Genomic DNA, 21,774 nt, shown 5'->3' with positions numbered 1-21,774 from the left:
ATCTCCTTTCTTGAGAAGACAGTGTCCACCATAACCCCACCTCCCCTTTTCCAGCAATAAAAGACCCATCTTTACTCTGGATATGAACTCTTGAGTACATGCACTGTGCCTTTGTGGAGGCATGGTTGCTTCATGGCTAGTGCACTGACTGCAAATTGAGTGGTATCGGTTTGAGCCCTGGCTGGAGACATTGGGTTGTGTTCTTGGACAAGACACTTACCGTAAATCTTCGAATAGGCCCTTTGCAGGACCCGGTCACGTGCTTGGATATCACCTAGCAATGCAATGCTGGGACGCAAGCGTGTTGGCCGCCATCTTGAAAATTGTAGCGTGGCGAAGCGACTTCGTAGGTTCTCTTTCTTAATATTGGCGATCTGCTCGACTTTGAGACTTTTTTACCTTGGTGAAACTGTAACTAGGGTCTTTTAGTGACTTTCAGAGAAAAACACGAAACCGGGTGACCGTGACGACCTCTTGACCTCATGGCGAGCAATGAAGGTAAATAGCCGTTATCTGTTGTTTGGGCTTTGTTTTGCTTTTTTGCGCGGGAAAAGATTTGAATATTTGCATATTAACTAAACGATTACTCCGAGATGACAGGTTTCGATTTGATTAACCAACATTTAGGCCTTAAGAGATGCTAGGGCACTGTTTTATGTTCATTTCATGGCATACTCAGTTGCAGAACGAGGTATTACAGATAACCCGACACAAGATCTTCAGCTTTTCCCTAACCTAACATTTGCTGAAGTAGAGAGCTACGCGAAAAACTCTTCTGGTTGTACAAGCACAAACAAAGCTTACAAATTCTTCGCTGAACCTGAATATCTCCACAATATTCAAGGTGTGTAAAGAACATTTATTTATGTTGACATATATCAACCTTACAATATCTTGTGATATCAGTGCATGCTTTACATTTACAGTTTATTGTCCCATAAAATAGATATCATTGCATTATGTATTCAGTAATTAAGCTTATGTGCTATCAAACTAATTTATTTTTTTTATTATCACTAATATGGCTGTAGGTCTATTTGCTACACATCTAAGAACAATTTTCATTTCTTTCAGTGACTTATCTGCAAGGGAAAGCCAAAGTTACCGGTAAATGCTTTCGATCCATGAGAAAAAATGAGCCTCCGCATATTTTGGAAATATTTGTTAAGCTGGAGAACAAGGGAATTACTGGAAAATGTTCCTGTGTTGCAGGTGCAAGTGCCATCACATAATAGGACTGCTGTTCTACATGGCTCATTGTAAAATGTTTGGACTTGCATCCCTACCAGATGACCTAACATGCACCAGTATGCCACAGCGCTGGAGTGTACCAAGGGAGAAACGCATCGGAACAAAAGAAATTCAATCAGTACTTGTAAAAAAGCCAAGAATGGGTGCTAACTATAACAAGTTCATCAAACGTACTTTGTACTCACCATCTACTTCCTACAGAATCCTTTGCAAGAGTGATTTTAGTGGGTTGGACCCATTGCCCTTAGCAGCTGACATTGCACCCACAGCAGAGGAAATGCCAAATTTAATACTTAAGCCAACAAAATTTGGAAATGCTCTTAAAGGTAGTCCTCTGTCCTACCAGCAAAAGCTCTCACAGGAATATGTCATTAATGACTTCCTTGCCTGTGACTTCCCCAAGCTACCATTGGAGGATTCTGGAGAAAGAATTCTGAACAATGTTCAAGTGTGTTTAAACAAAGAAAAAAGTGCTGCTCTAGATGCTCTGTCTGTTACTCGAGCAGTCACAATAGATTTGGAAGAGAGGGCTGTGACACAGAGTGCAAGTAACCTTTGGCAGCTTCTGCGCTCAAAGCGAATTACTGCCAGCAAGTTTGGTTCTTGTGCAAAACGCATGTCAAACTTTGAAAACTTGGTGAAGCAAATAAACCCCTCACGGCATGTTGTAACAGCTGCTATGAGGAGGGGGCTTGAAATGGAATCACATGCAGCTGCAGTTTATGCCAATGTTGCTAAAGCTGGGATGGTCAATGTGTACCCATGTGGGTTAGTGATCAATCCCAAGTGCCCATGGTTGGGGTGTAGTCCTGACCGTAAGGTGTATGACATTCAAGCAGCAAATGAAGGGCTTAATCCATTTGGTTTATGTGAAATCAAAGTTGTGAAAGAGGGAGAGACAGATTTCAGAAATGTCAGGTATCTTGAAATTGATCCAGTTTCCAATGAGATAACATTAAAAAGAAATCATGAGCACTATTTTCAGGTGCAATGCCAGCTTGGATTGACTGGGTTAGAGTGGAATGATTTTTTCTGCTACATGAATGATCATAAGTATTTTTGTCAACAAATTTTCTTTGATCAGCCTTTTTTCCAGGACAGTAAAGATAAGGTGGACATGTTCTTTTTTGACTATTTCTTAGCTGTATAAATGTACTAAGTATGAAAAAAATACAAACAAAAACACATCACAAGCAAACAGCTTGTAAAAACTTTATTACCCTACTAGTGGGAAGGTTTTAATGTACTTTTGCTCCATTTAAAATTAAGGGGCCTTGAAAATTTGTTAATAAACATGCAACTGTATATAGCTGATTGATAGAGCCTAACATGGACAATGGAACATCTGAATCAAAAATGTGATATTCTTTGATCCTCCTAATGGCCCTCTCTACATGAATCCTGACTTTTGCAATCATTTTGGTCTGCTGAACCTCAGCTGCAGAAAACTGGCTTCTACTCTCCAAAAAAGGGGGAAGGTTAAGGCTTACATTTTTTTCTCTGGGCAGATCTTCTATATCAAATCCCTTATCTGCCATCACAGAATCCCCAGCCTCTACTAGGTCAAGTATCCCTGAACATCTTGTAATTTCTTTATCTGAAATTGCCCCTGTATACAAAGAAGAAACAAAGTAATGGCACCATGTGGTGAAATACCTATTAGACCCTTCAGAGTTGTATTACTCTTATATGAAGAATACAGCTGAGATTGCAAAAGGAGAGATGATGGTGTCTCAGCAAAAATCTCTGTGCAATCCAGGATAACACGTGTATTTGGGTAGTGTTTCTTAAATTCCCCTGGCATCTTGGCACACACATCAGCCCTAGAAGGCCAAATGCTTTGTGAACCCAAAAAAAAATATAAATAATTAGCCCATGTGGTAATTTTCCTGCTAACAGATGAAATATGTAAATTAAAGCGGTGAGCGAGGTCCTGCTGAAAAAGCCCTAGTTTAATCCTAACAAGAAACATAAACAATTCATCTATCAAATGCATAGCCCAGATATTTGGGTGCTTTTCAAGGATACCGGATGCATAACAATATGTCATTGTTTCTGCTGTTGGCTTTATGAAATCATAAAAAAGTATAAAATGTTTATATGAACAGAATCCAGTGTAAAATTTGATGGCATCATCATCTGTAGAGAATCTCTCAATGCCAAACTTGAAAATGTTAAGTTCAGCTGCAGCTTGCTCCTTGTGTCTTTGAAGTTCTTGCTGCACAAGAACAAGTGCAGCGTTTGCTTTTCTACTGGTCCTTTCTGATTCTCTTCTTAGCTCTTCAAGCTCAGCTTGTGCAGCACGAAGTTGTGCCTTAGTCTGTTGAAGTTCTTCGTTTAGCATTGCTTGGGGATCATTTTCTGGTGCACGTGGAGCATCATCATTGCTGTCACTCTCATCTGTCTGAGTGGCACTATTAAGGTCAAAAAGGATCAAAATTATCGCTCTAAAAATTGCATGGTCAGATCAGCTGTATCAAAAGATAACAAGATCGTGCAAAAAAAACAAAAACAGTGACAGCATTTTGAAATAGGGCTATAAAGTTACAACACTTCTTTTGTCAAGTTTTCATGTTCAACACACCTTTTGATGTGTCTGATTATCTCCCGTCTGGGTTTTGAGGCAGCTGCCCAATTAAAAACAGTGGGGATAGCTCCTTCTTTGAGCAGGCGCCTGCCTGCACGGTCAGGACAATGGTAGTCCTCTTCCTTGAAGTGCTTACCGCAAACTCTTGTCTTGGATGTTATCTATATATAGTTATATATAACAAAGTAAGTACTGAAACATACAGATAACAAGCACGAAAGCCAAACCAGAAATGGTGTTCTTTTTTGGAAAAAAAAACAACAACAAACAAACAAAAACAAAATCAAAAGAAAAAAACAATAACCTTGAAATATGGGCCAACATCCCTCCGGATTTTAGCAATCCATTGCCTTCGAGTTTTCTTTTCCTTAGGCATACGGTGGAACCTCAATGAGCTGTCATAGCGACTATCACCAGTGCATTGTGGCACACAGCAATGATAATCCCCTCCCTTTGCTTTCTTCTTGCGGACTGGGGAACTCGGGCTACTGTCAACTACAAGTCGAAATACGAAAACAAACGAACACTAGTCAGAATTGTGTGACGTGAAATCAATAGGAGCGAGCACAATCTTGCTACACATTGCAGTACATCCATATTGTAACTATAATTTACCAGAGTTGAAGTGAAAATTACTGCGGGAACATTTCTTTTTTTGTGACGTTACTGGTGACCGTTTTACACGAGCCGAATCTTACCACGCATAAGGCCTATTATACGGCTGCTTTAGTTAATATGCAAATATTCAAATCTTTTCCCGCGCAAAAAAGCAAAACAAAGCCCAAACAACAGATAACGGCTACTTACCTTCATTGCTCACCATGAGGTCAACAGGTCGTCACGGTCACCCGGTTTCGTATTTTTCTCGGAAAGTCACAAAAAGACCCTAGTTACAGTTTCACCAAGGTAAAAAAGTCTCAAAGTCGAGCAGATCGCCAATATTAAAAAAGAGAACCTACAAAGTCACTTCGCCACGCTACAAATTTCAAGATGGCGGCCGAAACGCTTGCGTCCCAGCATTGCGTTGCTAGGTGATATCCAGGCATGTGACTGGATCCTGCAAAGGGCCTATTAGTGCCCAGGGTACTTATTTCAAATTTAGGAGAAGGCAGGGGACACTTATTCGAGAGGGGCGCTTATTTAATTTTTCCCAAATCGTGGCTTGACGTGATCATTTTTTTAAAACACCATCTGTGCGTTAACACCAACATAAGCTGTTTATTGACATAAAAAGCTGATCCTAAAGTTTAAAGTGCGACACCGTTAGTACTTAACGTGTTCAACGTGTTCACTAAATGTGTTCACAAACTGAAACAATGTAGAAATCTAATACTACATGACAAAAACTATACATCCTTTGTTGTCTCATTACTCATCCTCAAAATGGGGGGAGGGGAGGGGGGCACTTATTCGAGGTGGGGTACTTATTTCAAATTTTGGCTGATAGAAGGGACACTTAATTTGGGGGGGGGGGGAGGGGGCGCTAATTCGAGGATTTACGGTAACTCTCGCAGTGCCTCTTTCCACCCAGGCCTAGGTGTACAAATGGGTAATAGCAAATTTAATGCTGGGTGTAACCCTGTGATGAACTACATGTGCCATCCCATCCAGGAAGGAGTAGAAACATTCCTAGTCACTTCATGCTACAGGAAGCGGGATAAGCTCTGGCCTTATGGGGCCACTTGGCTTATAAGCAGACTTAACCTTTTTTGCAGTATGTGCCTTTGGCTCTGCCAGTAATGATGGCTTTCAGATTGATATGACTAGTACCGTTAGTGACTACATACCTTTAGTTAGTCATTTAAATTCTGTGTCATGTTCTGTTTTTTTTTTTAAACACATGTTCTCTTCTAACACACAGGTTGTTCAAGCAGAAAGTCAGTAAAAGTAAGAGTTCCGTGAAGATCTCTGATCAGGTTGACAGGAATAACCCGAAGTTAATTGAAGCTGTCTTTTGGTCATCTCTGCTGGATAATGTGTTCAAGGAGAATTTAGAGAATGATCCAGAGCTTAGGTATGTTATTACTCACATGATTGATCAGATTTACTACATAACAAGTACATCTAATCTGCAATGTGCAGGTCCAGAAAATATCCATACTCCTCCCACATAAGGGATTGTAATTTCCCGGGGGTGGAGGTTCCTTAAGACCAAAACATTTACAGAAATGTATGAAGCTTTATTTGAATTTCCAGAGGGGTGGGGTGGGTCTCAGAAAAAGTCCCTTCTGTGGGGAAGGTATGGATATGTTCTGAAAAGTTTACATAATGTACAAGAATCAAGCTTGAAAATGAGAGTTAGCAGTGGCACGTCCAGGAAATGGCTATCCATCCACTGTTTCTGAATCAAATTAGAAGTAAGAGATGTTAGTTTTTGTTGACAACTTAATTTCAGCAAGTTTTGAACATGACTGTAATCCTTACAATACAAATAATTATTACCTAAGCAAAACACGAGTTATATAATTATACAACTTACTTTGATTTGCTTTTTGCTAGGTGGCAGAATTTTGGTTCAATCGAGGGTTTCCTCAGAGCGTACCCAAGCCGTGAATGGTCCTTAAATTTTGCTGGCTTCCACATTGACTATGATCCCAGGCTGAGGCCCTGGTATATTGGTGCCACATCAGGCCCGAAAGACATTGTCATCATTCTGGACTGCAGCTTGTCAATGGAAGGAAAGAAATTCCACATGGCAAAACAAGTGGCCAAGACAGTCTTGAATACACTGACAAAGCAAGACTTTGTCAATGTCATTTGTGGCCATGAGAGCCACTGGGATGAAGTTGGGAAGTGAGTGTTTTAACATTACAATGTTAAATATACAAATCTTTTGTTATTGTTAGTAATGCTTCGATTTAAACCTGACCAATTCAATACTGGTGCTATAAAGTTTGGAATGACATGGAGAGCACTTGTTAGCAACAGGTTGATATTGTCAGTAATTGTAAGTTACTTATCCCAGAACACCTTTGAAGCTGCTCTTAAACATTTGTTTTGCTAATGGACTTGATATAGGAACACGCCACGTCGTTGTGGAGTTGTTCCTGCAAAAAATGTACTCATACAGGATGAGGGCGAAACATAGCCTCCCAATGCAGACGCTGTTAGGGCTCGTCACGCGTTCCTCCCCACGAACTTCCCGACGTTCGTGGGGAAGGAACGCGTGACGAGCCCTAAGAGCGTCTGCGTAGCGAGCTAGGAGAAACACGAATCCTGAGAAAATTAGTGACGTGTACATTTGAGTTCTGAAATTTTGCGACAAATTCTGCATATTTTCAGTTGAGTTTGCTGGTCAAATACGAGGATTGATGTGCTGAAGGAAATGGTCACGAGACATTTGTCTGTAAGACCCTATTTAACATGGCTTAGGAAAAACTTAGTCACTAAGAGCACACATCAGGATGTAGTGGAAAACTCTTCAATGACTGCTTGATCGACAAAGATATGTATGGGTATTGTCTATTTCTTTTGTATGTTAATGAACTTCAGGTGGTTTGAGTATAAAAGTGAAGTGCTTAGCTGTCAGCAGAACCGGCTTGTACCAGCATCCACTTCTCACAGGAAGGACTTGATTGAAAAGATTGATAACCTGAAGGCGGGAGGAACAAGTGAACTCAAGTAAGATCCTTGATTGAAATAGTGATTTCCTTTACTGATTGTCATAGATTTCTTGTTACCGGTATGATAGTTCAGAGAATGTTATGATCCATCAAGGCAACGTACCCTAGCTTCTCTTTATCCTCCTTCTTGACTAAGTATAGCTGTGAGAAAATTAGTGCTGGAGTCTTGATCACTCTTGGGTTTTCAGTTTGATCTGACAACTTATAAAGAGCTCTTGGAACGACTTTCAGAGAACAGAATCAGAAGATCTGAGTAAGACTACGACTGCTGACTACAATGACCAAAATTTGAACAAAATGTTTCGGGGAAATACTTTGTAACTACAGTTCAACCCCTATTAAACGGCCACCCTCGGGAAATGGATAGTGGCCACTTAAAAGGGGTTGGCCGCTTAATAGAGGTAAAAACAATACAAAAGCGCCTGGTTTGGCATGGCGCCCTTGAATGTTGCAAATACTTTTGGGCAGGCGTTAAAATTGCTGCACAGGTTGTTGCTGAAGTAAATTTAGCAGTTATTGAAACCTCTTCAACGTTTTGTGACATGTTGCACCGTGTGTCCAGGCAGGCTTTTGGACAACCGCATATGGCGTAATTCTTTTAAAGTTGGTTTCCACTGGCGCATAAGCATACTGGTAGGCATAAGCAACGTACCAAGGTGCAGTAAGGTACAGTTAGGTAGCGTCGTTTGCTAAGAAATGCTTACATGCTTGTGAAAACGAGCCCTAACTATGTCTTGCTTTGCCCAAACCTCGAGAAATCGGTGTGGACTGCAGGCTTTCATGGCTAACAAGATGGAACGCACACGAATTTTCACTTGTATTCTTGCTTTGTTATTTCACAGAAAAGCGTTCAAGTTGGCTTTTGAACTCCTTCAAGGAGGTGCCAGAACCGGCTGTCAGAGTATCATCGTGTTTGCTACAGATGGAGTGGACAATGATGGGGACCCTGTGCGCTGTGGCCCAGGATCCTACACCAGAAGTGGTTACGTGCCAGGGAAGACCTGCAAATATGACTGGAATGACGTGTGGGATGAAGTGGCGGCCAGAAACAGATACATGAATCCCAGGGTGAGTTATAAAATCGTTGTTTTCAAGTATTTCAAGACCTATAATCAAGCAAATCCATTTGGATCGAAAAATCTGCGCGAAAGTTTGTCCTCGGACATTACAATGTATCTGTTTGGCAGCCAGAGAACAGTTCACCAATACTCTCCTCCGCAGACACTGTTTTGACTTGTTACGCGTAGGAATGTGTGGCGAAGCGTAGAACGCTGGTTCTGATACGAGAGCAAAAAGCTGGGCAGATCAACTGAATTCATATACAGGGAGCCGAAGAAATTGAGGTAGAGTGCAAGCAACCCTCCCAAACAAACCCACCCACAAACCGAATGAAAATTTCTTTCCTGGAGACGCTGCTTATAGAATTCTGGGAGCATTTCGAAAATACAAAAAAAAGGTGGTTCCGGCCCCCTTCCCCTCTTCCCCCACTAAAACCGCCCCTGGAGAGGGATTTTCAGGGAGTGAAGGTACGATAACTTCTGTGTCTGTCTGTTAGTAGAGTATATGGTGACGACAGGCCAGTGAACCTTTCGGCAATTGCCAATTTATTTTGTCTACCAAGTCCGGTTGTGCAAAGCTGGTATAGCTGATCCAAGAGTAGCGTAGAATTCGAAATCAGTATTGATAGAGCGGTTTTCACTTTTGTGTTGAAAAGTAATTGGTTTTGCATTGCTACGTTCCGCGGTTGGTTTAAAAAACTCGCGCCACTCTGTAAGACTATCCAATCAGAAGGGAAGCCGAGGCCAATCGTGACTCGCTCGCACTCGTTTTCCCGCGCTTCGCGTCGGCTACATGTAATTACTTGGAGTTTTGATTGGTTCACTGGATTGTCTGTGCCCTTTGTGATTGGCCAGAGTGATTACAGCTCTGAGATGCCGTGAAAAACGTCAGCAATTCTAAATCTAAATTTATTACAAACAAGCTGCTTTCACTTTTCCCCTTGACGGAACTCAACTGTGTTTTTTTTTTAATTGAACATGGTCGCTGATTTTCGTTTTCAGGCTCGAATCTTCTCGTACCTTACCGCGGATGATAGTGAAGAATTGCCAGGAAAGCTGTCTTGCGACAACCAGGGCTATATGAAGAAATTAACTGATGAAGAAAACATCATCTCTCAGATGCAGGATTACTACAGTTTCTTAGCGTCCAATACAATCAGTATCAGCAATCTCACGTGGACTTCTCCCTACCTGGACGCGTCGGGCCTGGGACTCATGGTCACTGTAGCCATGCCTGTTATCAGCAAAGTCACGAACAAGTAAGTCACGTTGGTTGTGATCGCGTGATTCTCGCGGGGTTGAAATGTTTGGAACGAGTAGTGCCGCAAGAGCAAACTTATTTGTTTTGACGAATGGCTAACGTTCCAAGTGTCAGCCTCGTAAACTTGCTACTAACGGTGGTTAATTAACCTTTATCAACTGCAAGTTGATTAATAGTTAAGTATTTCACCTGCCCACCAAAGCAACCCAACAGTTTCTGCAGTGACTACCGGTGTAATACCTTTGTTCAAGCTAGGCTAAGATTGGCTTGTCGCGGTCACGCTTGGTAACAGTTCACTTGGCCATCCTTAGTTCGCGCTGTGTCACAGTTGTCCAGGTCACGCCTGGTCAGGTCACGCTAGACAAGGCACTTTGTTTGACACTTTTTCGTTTCTGTTTGTCTTTCTGTTCTGTAAATACAGTCGCCACCAACGCTCACCAGCACTTTGGCTTTTGAGCGACGAGAAGTGTTTGTATTTGTAAGCTGTATTGCATTTCTTGCGTTTGAAACCATCGTTTTGAATTTTTTTTTTTTTTCGATTCCAAGACAAGTTTCCTTTGACTATCGGTCAGAATTGTTAAAAATATAATAGCGTGACAGTGTGTGACATATCGTGACCCTTGACAGAACCTGCTATAATGGTGATACTATCAACATAACGCCTGCAAAATTCTGTAGCTCATAGTAAGCTGGGTGGGCACTTGTGATCTAGTCCAAACAAGCCTATTAAAAAACATCAATCTTTTATTCTTTAGGACAATAGGCGTGGTTGGTATTGACGCCACCTTGGAGGAAATTGAGAACATCTTGTTAAACGACCAGTGGGGTTCTGTGTACGCTTTCCTGGTGAATGAAGGAGGAGAGACAATCTTTCACCCGCTGCTGCGACCTAGTACCGAGGTGAGAAAATCACCACTTGACCCTTCAAGTCTTATGTTCAAGATCTGAATTGTCCCTAATGTTTTGTACGAATTCTCTGTAATTCTTGTTGGAAGTTTTGACATTGAGTCAGGCCGTCCCTATTCAGACATGGTGAGCTTCTTTATTTTCACAATCCCCTTTCTGGAATACCTAGTAAACAAGTCCTCGAGAAGCAGCAAGCTTATTCGTTTACAGTTAAGAAATGGCATAACTAACCATAGTTAACTCAGCTTGTATGACAAAAAATATATTTTTATGGTAATCTCTTATCCTTACATATTCGATGAATATTCAGATCTCTTTTTGCAGTGGGATCGAAAGTTCCCTAATTTTACCAACTGTAAAACGGTTAAGTCTGCACACAAGCCAAGTGGCCCATCAGGGCAGCGCTTATCTCCGATTCTGTAGCATGAAGCGACTACAACAACAACAACAACAACACACTTTATTACCAAAATAGAAAAACCCTTAGTTACAGGAATGGTAACTGAAACAGAAAGTTAGGTAAATCAGCCAGAATAACTTAAACGCTAATCCAGCTGAGTGAAATTAAATAGTATCTAGGAGTATTTTTTTTAAAGACTTGGATGGATGGGACGCTAGGCATTGCAGGGCTACCCCCAGGATTAAATTAGCCGGTACCCATTTATACACCTGAGTGGAGAGAGACACTGTGAGAGTAAAGTGTCTTGCCCAAGAACACAACACAATGTCCCCAGCGGGGGCTTGATCCCGGACCACTCGATCCGGAGGCGAGCACACTAACCATGAGACCATCACGCTACCGTAGCAGAACCAAAACATTTCTTGTGTACAACGCACGTGCAGTCAATTTATTGTCTCATTAAAACTTGACTGAAGTTGTAAGATATTGCTTTTTTTCTCGTATACGTTTTTATGAGAACTTCTGGTTGATCACATCTCCTTTTTGCAGTCAGATGTTAAGTTCTGTACTATTACTACAATATAACTACGTTATATAACAGTACCGCAGCTGCAATAATTCTAGTGTACAAGACACACAGTCAATTTGTTTTCTGATTTAAACTCACTTAGCTTTCATTCGGGAGAGAAAATGCCGTTTCTCATTAATCCATCCTCGTTTAAGTTTCCGAAGAGCTACCGAGTCTTCTCATCCAATAGCGTGATCATTCCGAACATTGTGACGTCAAATTGTCGTCATGAGGACATCCCTACCTTGAACCACGGGCTCATTAGATTTAATCAAAGATGTGTGGTCACATGACATCTGAAACGAGAACAGCCTGGACGTGACGTCATGTAAAAAACGACAGGACCTGGAACCAGGAACAAACTCGCTAGGACCGTCGCCTCGAGGTTACTGCTAGTAGCGATGCACTATATTTCCGGTGCTAAACTGTTTGAAGAACTGCAGCTATGTCTTTGCGTCTGTTTCTCTGGTCTGTGCTTCGCGGATAAGGTGAAGTACTCTTCAGTATTTCTCGTAAGTCGTTTAGTTGTCGTTCATTGACCGAGAAACAGAACGCCTGCATACTAGCCGAGGATATGCTGGGATGATGACTGGGATGATGAAATCAGTGGAGAGAAGATGAAAAAAAAAAAAAAAAAAATTGCACATACGATACAAAAAGATATATGGGTTATTGACCAAGCGTGAGGTCAAGATGGCTGGATATCGGCCAAGTTCTTTTCTGCGTGCTTTTAAATGTCCATAAGCCCGCAAAAAAGGAACGAGGCCAATATCCAGCCATCTTGACCGAACAAGTTTGGTTGAAACAGATTTTTTTCATCAGGTGTATCCGGTGAACATAAAAGGTTTTAATTCCTATGCCAAAAAGAGGACTATTTAAAGGAGCTACGTCACAGTTTGCGCATCTTGAAAAGTTCAGCCTAAATTTTTCAATTTTGTCGTTTTTAATCGGAGTCAATCTTGTCCATCCTTAACCATTCTTGTTCCTTTATGTTATATTATTAAAGTATATTATTATTAGTTAACTGCTCTTTTCATCTTTCCTTCAATTTAAAGGTAATTCTGTACGCGGCCAAAAATACCGTGACTGAACTGTGTTAACTGTGTCTTACCTTTGAACTTTTAAAGGAAGCACGCGATCGTCCAGTCTCCCCTTACATCGGCACGTAAAAATCATCTTTAGCACTTGACGATATTGTTTCCGCGTTAAAACGTACATAAAGGGATCAGCGATGAAATTCAGCATCAGAAAGGAACACACGAGGAGATCCGCAGAGCTGTTGCGCCAGTCGTAGAACGCGTTGCCAATGAGACGGACCTGAAAAGCAAAGACCGCATTCAACCAATCAAAACTCGCGTTAGAAATCCTGCGACGATGGTAAGCGCGGGAAAATTCACGATTGGTTTTGGTTTTGCACCTGATTGGCTAAAAAAACCCGGAAGTTTGCTGTCACTGGTTGGACCATCTTGCACGAGGATTTTGAACCAATAGTAGAGCTCGGGAAACGAAAAATCGAAGGGATTTGACAGTCAGTTTAAAACTGAACTGCAGTGCGGCAACAACTCAAAATTGAAACAATGTTGCGTTTAACGCTTTTAGTCCCATTCTTGATACATCAATTCTCGTAACTGCTTTGATACATTTCTTTTAATGTCACTTTTAAGAAATTGGCTTCATATCTAGACAGTATCATCTAATTGACGATTTTCTTTATTCTCATCACGTCTGCTTGACAATGTGTCGGTAATGGTGGGAGAAACCAAATGTTGAACGTTGACGGAAATGAAAGCGGTGCAAACTGATCTCGTATATCGCCGCTTTTCATGTTTGACTTTAATGGTTTTTAAGAGTGTGTCCAGGGGAGAACCGGGCAGGAGGTGATGCAACTCGAATTACCGATTTCCCCTTATACCGATACCCCTTATACCCTTATACCCTTATGCCGTTATACCCTTTATACCCTTATACCCTTATACCCCTTATACCCTTATACCCTTTATACCCCTTATACCCCTTATACGCTTATACCCTTATACCCCTTATACCCTTATACCCCTTATACCCCTTATACCCTTATACCCTTATACCCCCTTATACCCCCTTATACCCCTTATACCCTTATACCCCTTATACCCCTTATACACTTACGCCCTTATACTCCTTATACTCCTTATACCCCTTATACCCCTTATACCCCTTATACCCTTATACTCCTTATACTCCTTATACCCTTATACTCCTTATACCCCTTATACCCTTATACCCTTATACCCTTATACCCTTATACCCTTATACCCTTATACCCTTATACCCTTATACCCTTATACCCCTTATACCCTTATACCCTTATACCCCTTATACCCCTTATACCCTTATACACTTACGCCCTTATACTCCTTATACTCCTTATACCCCTTATACCCTTATACCCCTTATACTCCTTATACCCCTTATACCCTTATACCCTTATACCCTTATACCCTTATACCCTTATACCCTTATACCCTTATACCCCTTATACCCTTGTACACTTACGCCCTTATACTCCTTATACCCCTTATACCCTTATACCCTTATACCCCTTATACCCTTATACCCTTATACCCTTATACACTTACGCCCTTATACTCCTTATACCCCTTATACCCTTATACCCCTTATACCCTTATACCCCTTATACCCTTATACCCCTTATACTCCTTATCCCTTATACCCTAAACCCTTTTACCCCTTGTACCCCTTATACCTTTAAACCCTTTTACCCCTTGTACCCCTTGTACCCCTTATACCTTTAAACCCTTATACCCTTATACCTTTATACCCTTATATCCTTATACCCCTTATACTCTTATACCCCTTATACCCTTATACCCCTTATACTCTTATACCCCTTATACCCTTATACCCTTTATACTCTTATACCCCTTATACCCTTATACACTTACGCCCTTATACTCCTTATACTCCTTATACCCCTTATACCCTTATACCCCTTATACCCTTATACCCTTTATACTCTTATACCCCTTATACCCTTATACACTTACGCCCCTTATACCCCTTATACTCCTTATACTCCTTATCCCTTATACCCCTTATACCCTTATAGCCCTTATACTCTTATACCCCTTATACCCTTATACCCCTTATACCCTTATACCCCTTATACCCCTTATACCCCTTATACCCTTGTACTCTTGTACCCTTAAACCTTCATACCCTTATGCCCTTAAACCCTTATACCCTTATATGCTTAAACCCTTATACCCATTTCATATGGCAAATATCCGCAGTCAGCAACAGCAAATACACATCATTCTAACGTGGATAGTGAGAACTATTACTAATGGTATCAAAAACGCCATAAAATGTTTGGGGAGTTGAATGTTGTTTCTGTGCTGGCGTACTGTTTACGGTATTTGGCCATTTCATGAACATTCGATCACCGAAACACAAAAAAGCCGTTTTGCTGCCGTAACATAACTCGAATTCACCAAGAAATATCTAGCTAAGCATTTTCTTAAAATCTTCTCCAAAATTTTTTTCAAGATTCGGAAAAAGGAAGTAGAGGAAGTAGTTAGTAGAGGGGAATTTGTCCCCTCTACTATGGCTCTCGCTATCCACGTTAAAACGATTTGTAATTGCAGTTGCTGATATGCACCTTACTTCATATGGCTCTTGTTGTCGTAGAAATACTTAAGCAACGACAGTTAATAAATACGCAGAAATAGGTGTCAAATAACCATTTTTGCCGGGGTCCCCCTAACTTGGAGGAAATAAAACATTTTGACCTTTTACTTTGCCATAACCATTCACTCTCCAGAGTTAACATTTGCGCCAAGTTTGAGGGAAATCGGTGATTTGAGCTGTATCGCCTCCTGCCTGGTTCTGCGTGGTTTTCTTATGGACACGTTCTCAAACAAAGTAGACGCATGTCGATGAGTCTGCAGCTTTTTTTTCTTTCAGACCATCTTACGCGAAAACTGACAGCGTCTCACGGTTAACATGGTTTCAAACATTCAATTGTCTTAAACCGCTAGAAATTTAACTTTGGTGCGAATTGCGCGCAATTTTTGTGTTGTTAACTGTAATGGATGTTTCTCTGTTCCAGTTTTTCTGTTTCTGTTTCTTTCTTTTTTTTTTTTAAGGTCCTTGATGTTTTTTGTTTTAGAAAACTAATTTAATGCGTGCAAGGTGTTTGCCATTAGAGAGACTTCCACAGGTGTAAAGTGTCAAGCCTCTCAGGAAATAACTTGCGTTTCAGTTAACCTTACACTTGAAAGCCTCAAAACGTGTTAGTTAATCTGTAATAATGTTTAAAAAAAATCGTAAATGACTCATTTATGTCTGGCTCCGGAATTGACTGCCTTTGAAAAGATATGCAGAACGTGCAAGGCTGCAGAAAAATATCAATTATATTCATTAGCTTTTAGCTTTCGATATTGAAACAATTCTATCGATGGTGACCAAAGCGATGATAAAAGATTTTGCGTGGAATATCGACTGAGAATTGTATTACGCCGGGACGATTCCAAACGAAAAGAGTTTCCGCTTTTTGACTTTAAGAAATCTGACAGCGTCTCACGGTTAACATGGTTGCTCAAGTTTCAAACATTCAATTGTCTTAAACCGCTAGAAATTTAACTTTGGTGCGAATTGCGCATTGCGGATTCCGCTTTTTTGACTTTTTGACTCTAAGCTTCTCTATTTGCCGAACATCAGACAGACATCTTTCGGCTTAGTCAATTTTGGAGTTATCAAATTCACAATAATGTAAATTAATAGTTCGCTGCACAATAGTCAGGAGTGTAAATAACAGGAGCAAAGTGATGTCTGCTAGCTTCGTGACACGCCGCTTTGTCAATCGTGGAAAAACTAATACAGTTTTGCTTCTGGTGATATTTTTTATCAGATTTCGGTTAAAGTGATAATTAAAAGCAATAATAACTGGAGTTGATCGCCCAGAAAGCTTTAATCCTGAATTTAATGGTAAATACTTTGAAGGTTTCATAGCGATGTATATATTTTTTACCGGATTTCGCGGTTTTTTGACAAGTTAAAGTTGAAGTTATTTAGCGTCTTGATTAGGTACAATCTTTCGCTAAAAAGACATGAAGCTATAACATTGAGCAGTTAGTTCTTACCATAAAGGGAATCCACCCAAATAGATAAACTACGGAAATTAAGACCATCGTTCTTGAAAACTGTGTCTCCGTGTCGTCTCGCTCGGTGTTTCTCGCCTGTGCCATTTGTTGTGCTCCAGGCAGAATCATGTTCGTAACAGAAACTCGTCTTTGCTTACTTCTGAACAACTCCCAAATGACCGTGATGTTGCAAACTAGAACGACCATAGCCGGTAGGCCGCCAAGAACTGCGTAGAAGACACAGAAAGCCCTGTCCAAGGCATTCTGAGGGAACCAGTTCACAGTACAAAATGAACCGCTTAAATTTCGCACGAAGCTTCCGAATGATAAAATCGGGAAAAATGAGATGAGGAAAGAGGCTGCTATTGCTCCTAAAATGAGAAGCTTTGCTTTGTTCACAGTCATCGTTTTGCGGTGGAAAAACGGTTTCGTTACCGCTATACAACGATCTACCGCCATGGATGTAGCTAAAAAAGCCGAGCAAAGGGTCGCAAACAAAAAGACAAACCCTTGGAAATCGCAAAGTCTTTTTCCACCAATCCATTCCCCTTTGATGTAGAACAACCACGAAGGCAACGAGAAAAAACTGAGTGATAGAAGATCGACGCAAGACAGCCCCAGCACAAAGACATTCGGGCTAAGTGGTTGCATCTTCAAAAGCCTGGCTGAGGCGAGAACAGCGAAGCCATTAGCCACAATACCGGTCACCGACATGATGTATAAAACAATTCCTTCTCCAGTCATCCGAGAGTCATCGTTTGTCATTCTGCTTCAGTTTAACAGAATGTCTTTCCGTCAAGTATCGTTTCCCGGTCCATCATAGTTAGCTACATTCTGCTCCTTGATTTTCTTTCATGAGTTGAAAAGCGGATCTTTATAATGTATTGACTGTTTCAATTTATCTTTCTTGGTAATCTAATATTTCTTGTGGAATTCGGATTGGCTAAAGCCCGCTCGCCCTTGCGTTTTTTCCTTGACTTTGAAAAGCGCTTTTAACCCAGTCTGGCGTCACATCCTCTTGATCAGAGTGTATTAAATTTTTCATTGACTTGCTAACCAGTTGGAAATTTATTCTTTACGCCGACGTAATTTACATAAGTTGAAACTCGAGGGGGGTTTTTTTGTTTAGTCCTTCCTTATTATGCGCCCGGGGCAACCGTCTTGACGGCAATTGTTTCTACTTTTTCCACTTACGTACTTTGTTGCGGTAAAATTTGCAAATGGTATCCTCGGGATGGTATATGGAGCTATTCAACTTTAGGGAAATTTATGGTATCATGGTTAAAAAAATTGATTATACACGACTTTAGTATTGTGTCATTGGTGTTACGAATCAGGAAATTAAAGATCCTTGGAACGGGTAACTACGGCAAATAAAGTACTGTAGGAGATATTAAGAACGGAATTAGCGGGATGCCTTTTCGCTAGGAGTGTGTTTTATACCTCAACCAAATTATCTCTATTCAATTTAAAATAATTCGATTTAGTGGAGCGGCGCTGTTTGTTTTGGGCAATCCACTCGAGCTATGTTTACGAGTTAATGAATTTCTATTCAATTTCCTTTCATAGTTTTTTCCACGTTGTTTTGAATGATTAATTTAAAGGCGTAAAAGCAATTCGCTATTCATCAATTATATTTTGACGCTGCTTTGAAATCTCCAACGCTTTGCCTTGTGCGGTTTAAGTAGCTTTTGTGGAAGAGGTGAGATCTCAATTGACGTGCTCAAAACAAATTCATTTTGTGCTTATTAGAATGCACACAGCTGCCTGTATCAAAACAAACAAGAGCAATTGTATACATATCCCCGTATTTTGAGCTTATGTTTGTTCCTTCTCTATCGACTGCCGAGTCTACAAATTGAAAAAAACATCCCAGCGAAATATCATTCTGCAACGTAATGGAAACAAAAAGAACCATATGAAAGAGCTGCTCAACAGCCTCCATTTCAGTTTCATCCACTGACAAACTGAAGTTAGAGATGGCATCTATCTACCGTAGTGACACTGGCAAAGGAAGTAATTTATCAAGCCTTTCAACCTGTCTTTTTTGTTTTTGACTGTTTGTATTTTTATTTTTGGAGTTATTAGCGTCATTGTTTCCCGCGAAATATATACTTCCGTTACCCCGCCAAGCATGCAACGCACATTTAACATCAAGCCTTGCCTCAGTTTTGGTTTGAGGAATTTGAAACCTATGAGTCGCATGATGGGAATAGATACCTAAGGGTTTAAAAAGTAGTTTTTGTTCAGAGTGAGGGAGAATTAACAGCGAGGAAATTTTGAAACGTGCAGTGTCCGGTTTGATAGTGTTTCTTACCTGAGAAAAATTGTTGAAGTTACAAATCAATTATGGGCTCGCTTGAGGTGACAAATTTCCCGGTCTTCAAATTAGGTCAACCCTGTTTTCTAATCATCCCAACTTTCTTAAAGACGCCATACTAGGCGCTTATTTAATAAGCGTATCTCCGCAATGGATTACTTTTGGCTACAGGATATGATGTGGAATATGATATGGAAGTTAGTTCCATGTCTTGTGCAAGAGAACGAGAGATATTTCAGTTGATGCAGGATTCAGTTATCACATAACCCACAAAAAACCCGCTTTGAAATTTCTTGAAAGATACGGAAGATGTTGTATGTTGGATAAGCCAAGTGGAGAAATATCTTACTCATGTAAATTGATTAACAACTATCATCAGGTGACATTACCGTTTGTCAACCGTTGTTAAACCTCCGTGTTCACCTGATTCTGGATGTTGGTAGCGCGTGTCTATTGACTCATATTTGCCTGTGGCGAGGTCAGGGGACGGACGGAGATCGTAAAGAAAATGACCCTGTGGTCACTGCCAACAAACGACCTCTCGAACGCCATTCTATCAAAAAAAATAGTAAAAATTCCTATGATGTCAAGACAGTCACCGTTTCAGTCAAACCACGCTCACAAAAGACCTCTTTTGGGAAAAAGGAAAACGAAAGATGGAAAACTTAAACTTTGAACAGCGTGGCATGGTGGTGTCGTCCATTTACACGTGGGTTCTTTTCCTTAGCATGCGTTGAGACTTGTCCTGTTGCTCTTGTTCCACGAGCATGGCAGACGCCGTTTAATGAAATATGTAGACGTCGTCACTTAGGCGAAGTTTGATTCTTCGCTACGTGTTACATTACACTAGTGATATATTCCTGATCTTATCACATATTCGGGCAAGTAGTAAGGTTTGAAAATTGAGGAAAATAAATGATTATTTGATTATTTCGGAGAACTTGTCGATTTGAAGGGAAAGTCTGCCGAAGATATTATACGCGATGTGAGATAAACAGTGGGAAGAATAATGATATTGATTAACTTTTGCAGCTCTGATTAACAAAATATTAGTGTAACTATAAGCGTTCTATCACAAATGCCGTTCTCTTATTGGCTACGCTACTTATCATGTATTCTCTTGTAGATAGTGAGTAGTGTATGCTAGTAGCTTAGTAGTGTGCGGTGGTTAACAAAATGGTGGCCGCTTCTTTGCGTTTTCGAAGTGTCTCTGAAGACGATTTAGATAAAGTTTTGACGACGCAAGCCAACTAAAAAGTAGCGTGGTGAGAAGCGAAAAGCGAGCGTAAAATGTCCTGGCGGAAATTTTGTCCCTTCTTCACTGTTCTTCTTCCATGATCTGACTCCTCGTGGTCTATAAAGCTACTCATATTAGAGTTGCATGTTGTATTCTGACTGGTTGTGTTGTGTTTTTCTACCAGCTCGTAGATGATCCAATCTTCATTCCAATAAGCACCCTTGAACAACGCAACGGTAAACCAGTGAAGTTCAACTCGGTCGCCAAGGCCATGATGGATGGCGAAACAGGCTCTCTTAGGATCGAAGAAGCCATCAGGAGCATTCCAAAGGGAGATTTTCAGGATGGCGTGATGCTTGTCACGCTACCTTCCACTTATTACTACACGTCAATCAAAGACTCCGAGTATGTGTTTGCTTTCAACCTCGCAGACTCGGATAAAAATTACCGCAGACCAGCATCGCCGCCACCCGGATCGAAAATCCCTGCTAGTTACTACGCTAACATCGAGTCTTACAACTCCTCTGAAGTAAAGCGGGTAAGAAACAAAATACACAGATGAGTTATTTGGAGGTGAAAATGGAGTTTTCTCTGAACGTTTTGCACAATTCAATAAGTGTTCGTATTCTCTGACCGCTTAATCTGTAGTTATCTCAAGCTTTATTAACCACTTTTCACGGGGTCAATAACTGTTTTATCTCTCACTCCAGGTGTTCGGTGACCTGTATACAGACCTTAATGTACAGTACAATTTGTCTTTTTACCCCGATCTTCCCGTGACGTTTAACGCTTCCACAGTGATGCTGGGCCCAAAGACCTACTGCCATCCCAACACCTTTCTGTTCCGAGAAAACAACAGTGATATCACGATTGAGGCGCATCGATTTCTGAACGGAAAAGGCGATAATATTGGTTGCCCTCAAGGGCGATTTCGGACCTCTGTCAGGTAAACAGTCTCTTACCTACACCTCTGTGTAAGAGTACAGTGGAACCCCGTTAATCCGGTCACCAACGGCCACAAAAATCTAGCCCTATTAATGGGGTCGCTGTATTGATGAGGTTCTTTTACCAAGAAAATGATTGACTGAGCTTTTGTTTGGAGCAGAATAAAGTGGCTTGGTCAGGTGCTGCCTCAAACAAAATGTTAAATTTCAACATGATAGCACGATTTCTGCACTTTAACAGAGTTACTCCTTGTTTGATCGTTTGGGCACAAATTTGGAGACTTGGTAGTAAAATATTTCAAGGATAAGAAACACAGTAAGCTTCATTTGGCTTTCAAATAGACCAATTTCGATATATTGAAATTCAGCCTAAAACAATAGACCTCAGTACAAGGCTCTGGGGAATAAATACAGAGTTTGTGGGGTTTATTCCCCAGAGCCTCGTTCTGAGGTCTATTGTGTTAGGCTGAATTTT

At 40.8% G+C, this 21,774-nt stretch overlaps 3 protein-coding genes and 1 pseudogene across 4 annotated transcripts in view; 2 read left to right on the top strand and 2 right to left on the bottom strand.

Moving 5' to 3' along the window:
• LOC145464056 (voltage-dependent calcium channel subunit alpha-2/delta-3-like) overlaps positions 1-21,774 on the top strand; it is a 30,200-nt gene that overhangs the window by 3,813 nt on the left and 4,613 nt on the right. Inside the window, exons 3-10 of the mRNA XM_081447872.1 lie at positions 5,700-5,852; positions 6,338-6,631; positions 7,331-7,459; positions 8,304-8,529; positions 9,522-9,778; positions 10,536-10,680; positions 20,540-20,893; positions 21,066-21,301. Of these exons, the coding sequence (XP_081303998.1) occupies positions 5,700-5,852; positions 6,338-6,631; positions 7,331-7,459; positions 8,304-8,529; positions 9,522-9,778; positions 10,536-10,680; positions 20,540-20,893; positions 21,066-21,301 (1,794 nt within the window). The remainder of the gene's footprint in view (positions 1-5,699; positions 5,853-6,337; positions 6,632-7,330; positions 7,460-8,303; positions 8,530-9,521; positions 9,779-10,535; positions 10,681-20,539; positions 20,894-21,065; positions 21,302-21,774) is intronic.
• On the top strand, positions 336-2,401 carry LOC145463592 (uncharacterized; annotated as a pseudogene). The gene is made up of 2 exons (XR_014041350.1): positions 336-844; positions 1,075-2,401. The product of XR_014041350.1 is annotated as an uncharacterized LOC145463592 (transcript).
• Positions 2,454-4,661, bottom strand: LOC145463591 (uncharacterized). Its single transcript, XM_081447361.1, has 5 exons — positions 4,646-4,661; positions 4,454-4,531; positions 4,143-4,333; positions 3,836-3,999; positions 2,454-3,665 (listed from the first exon to the last, which is right to left on the bottom strand). Exons 1-5 carry the CDS (start codon positions 4,659-4,661, stop codon positions 2,810-2,812), a joined length of 1,305 nt encoding a protein of 434 aa, XP_081303487.1. The 3' UTR covers positions 2,454-2,809.
• LOC145464057 (prostacyclin receptor-like) lies at positions 10,687-20,533 on the bottom strand. The gene is made up of 3 exons (XM_081447873.1): positions 16,799-20,533; positions 12,766-12,971; positions 10,687-12,243 (listed from the first exon to the last, which is right to left on the bottom strand). Exons 1-3 carry the CDS (start codon positions 17,561-17,563, stop codon positions 12,075-12,077), a joined length of 1,140 nt encoding a protein of 379 aa, XP_081303999.1. The 5' UTR covers positions 17,564-20,533; the 3' UTR covers positions 10,687-12,074.

Source organism: Orbicella franksi, chromosome 12, assembly GCF_964199315.1.
Source record: "Orbicella franksi chromosome 12, jaOrbFran1.1, whole genome shotgun sequence".
NCBI lineage: Eukaryota > Metazoa > Cnidaria > Anthozoa > Scleractinia > Merulinidae > Orbicella > Orbicella franksi.
Note: the sequence above shows the minus strand (reverse complement) of the source record. Positions and strands in the feature narration are given on the sequence as shown.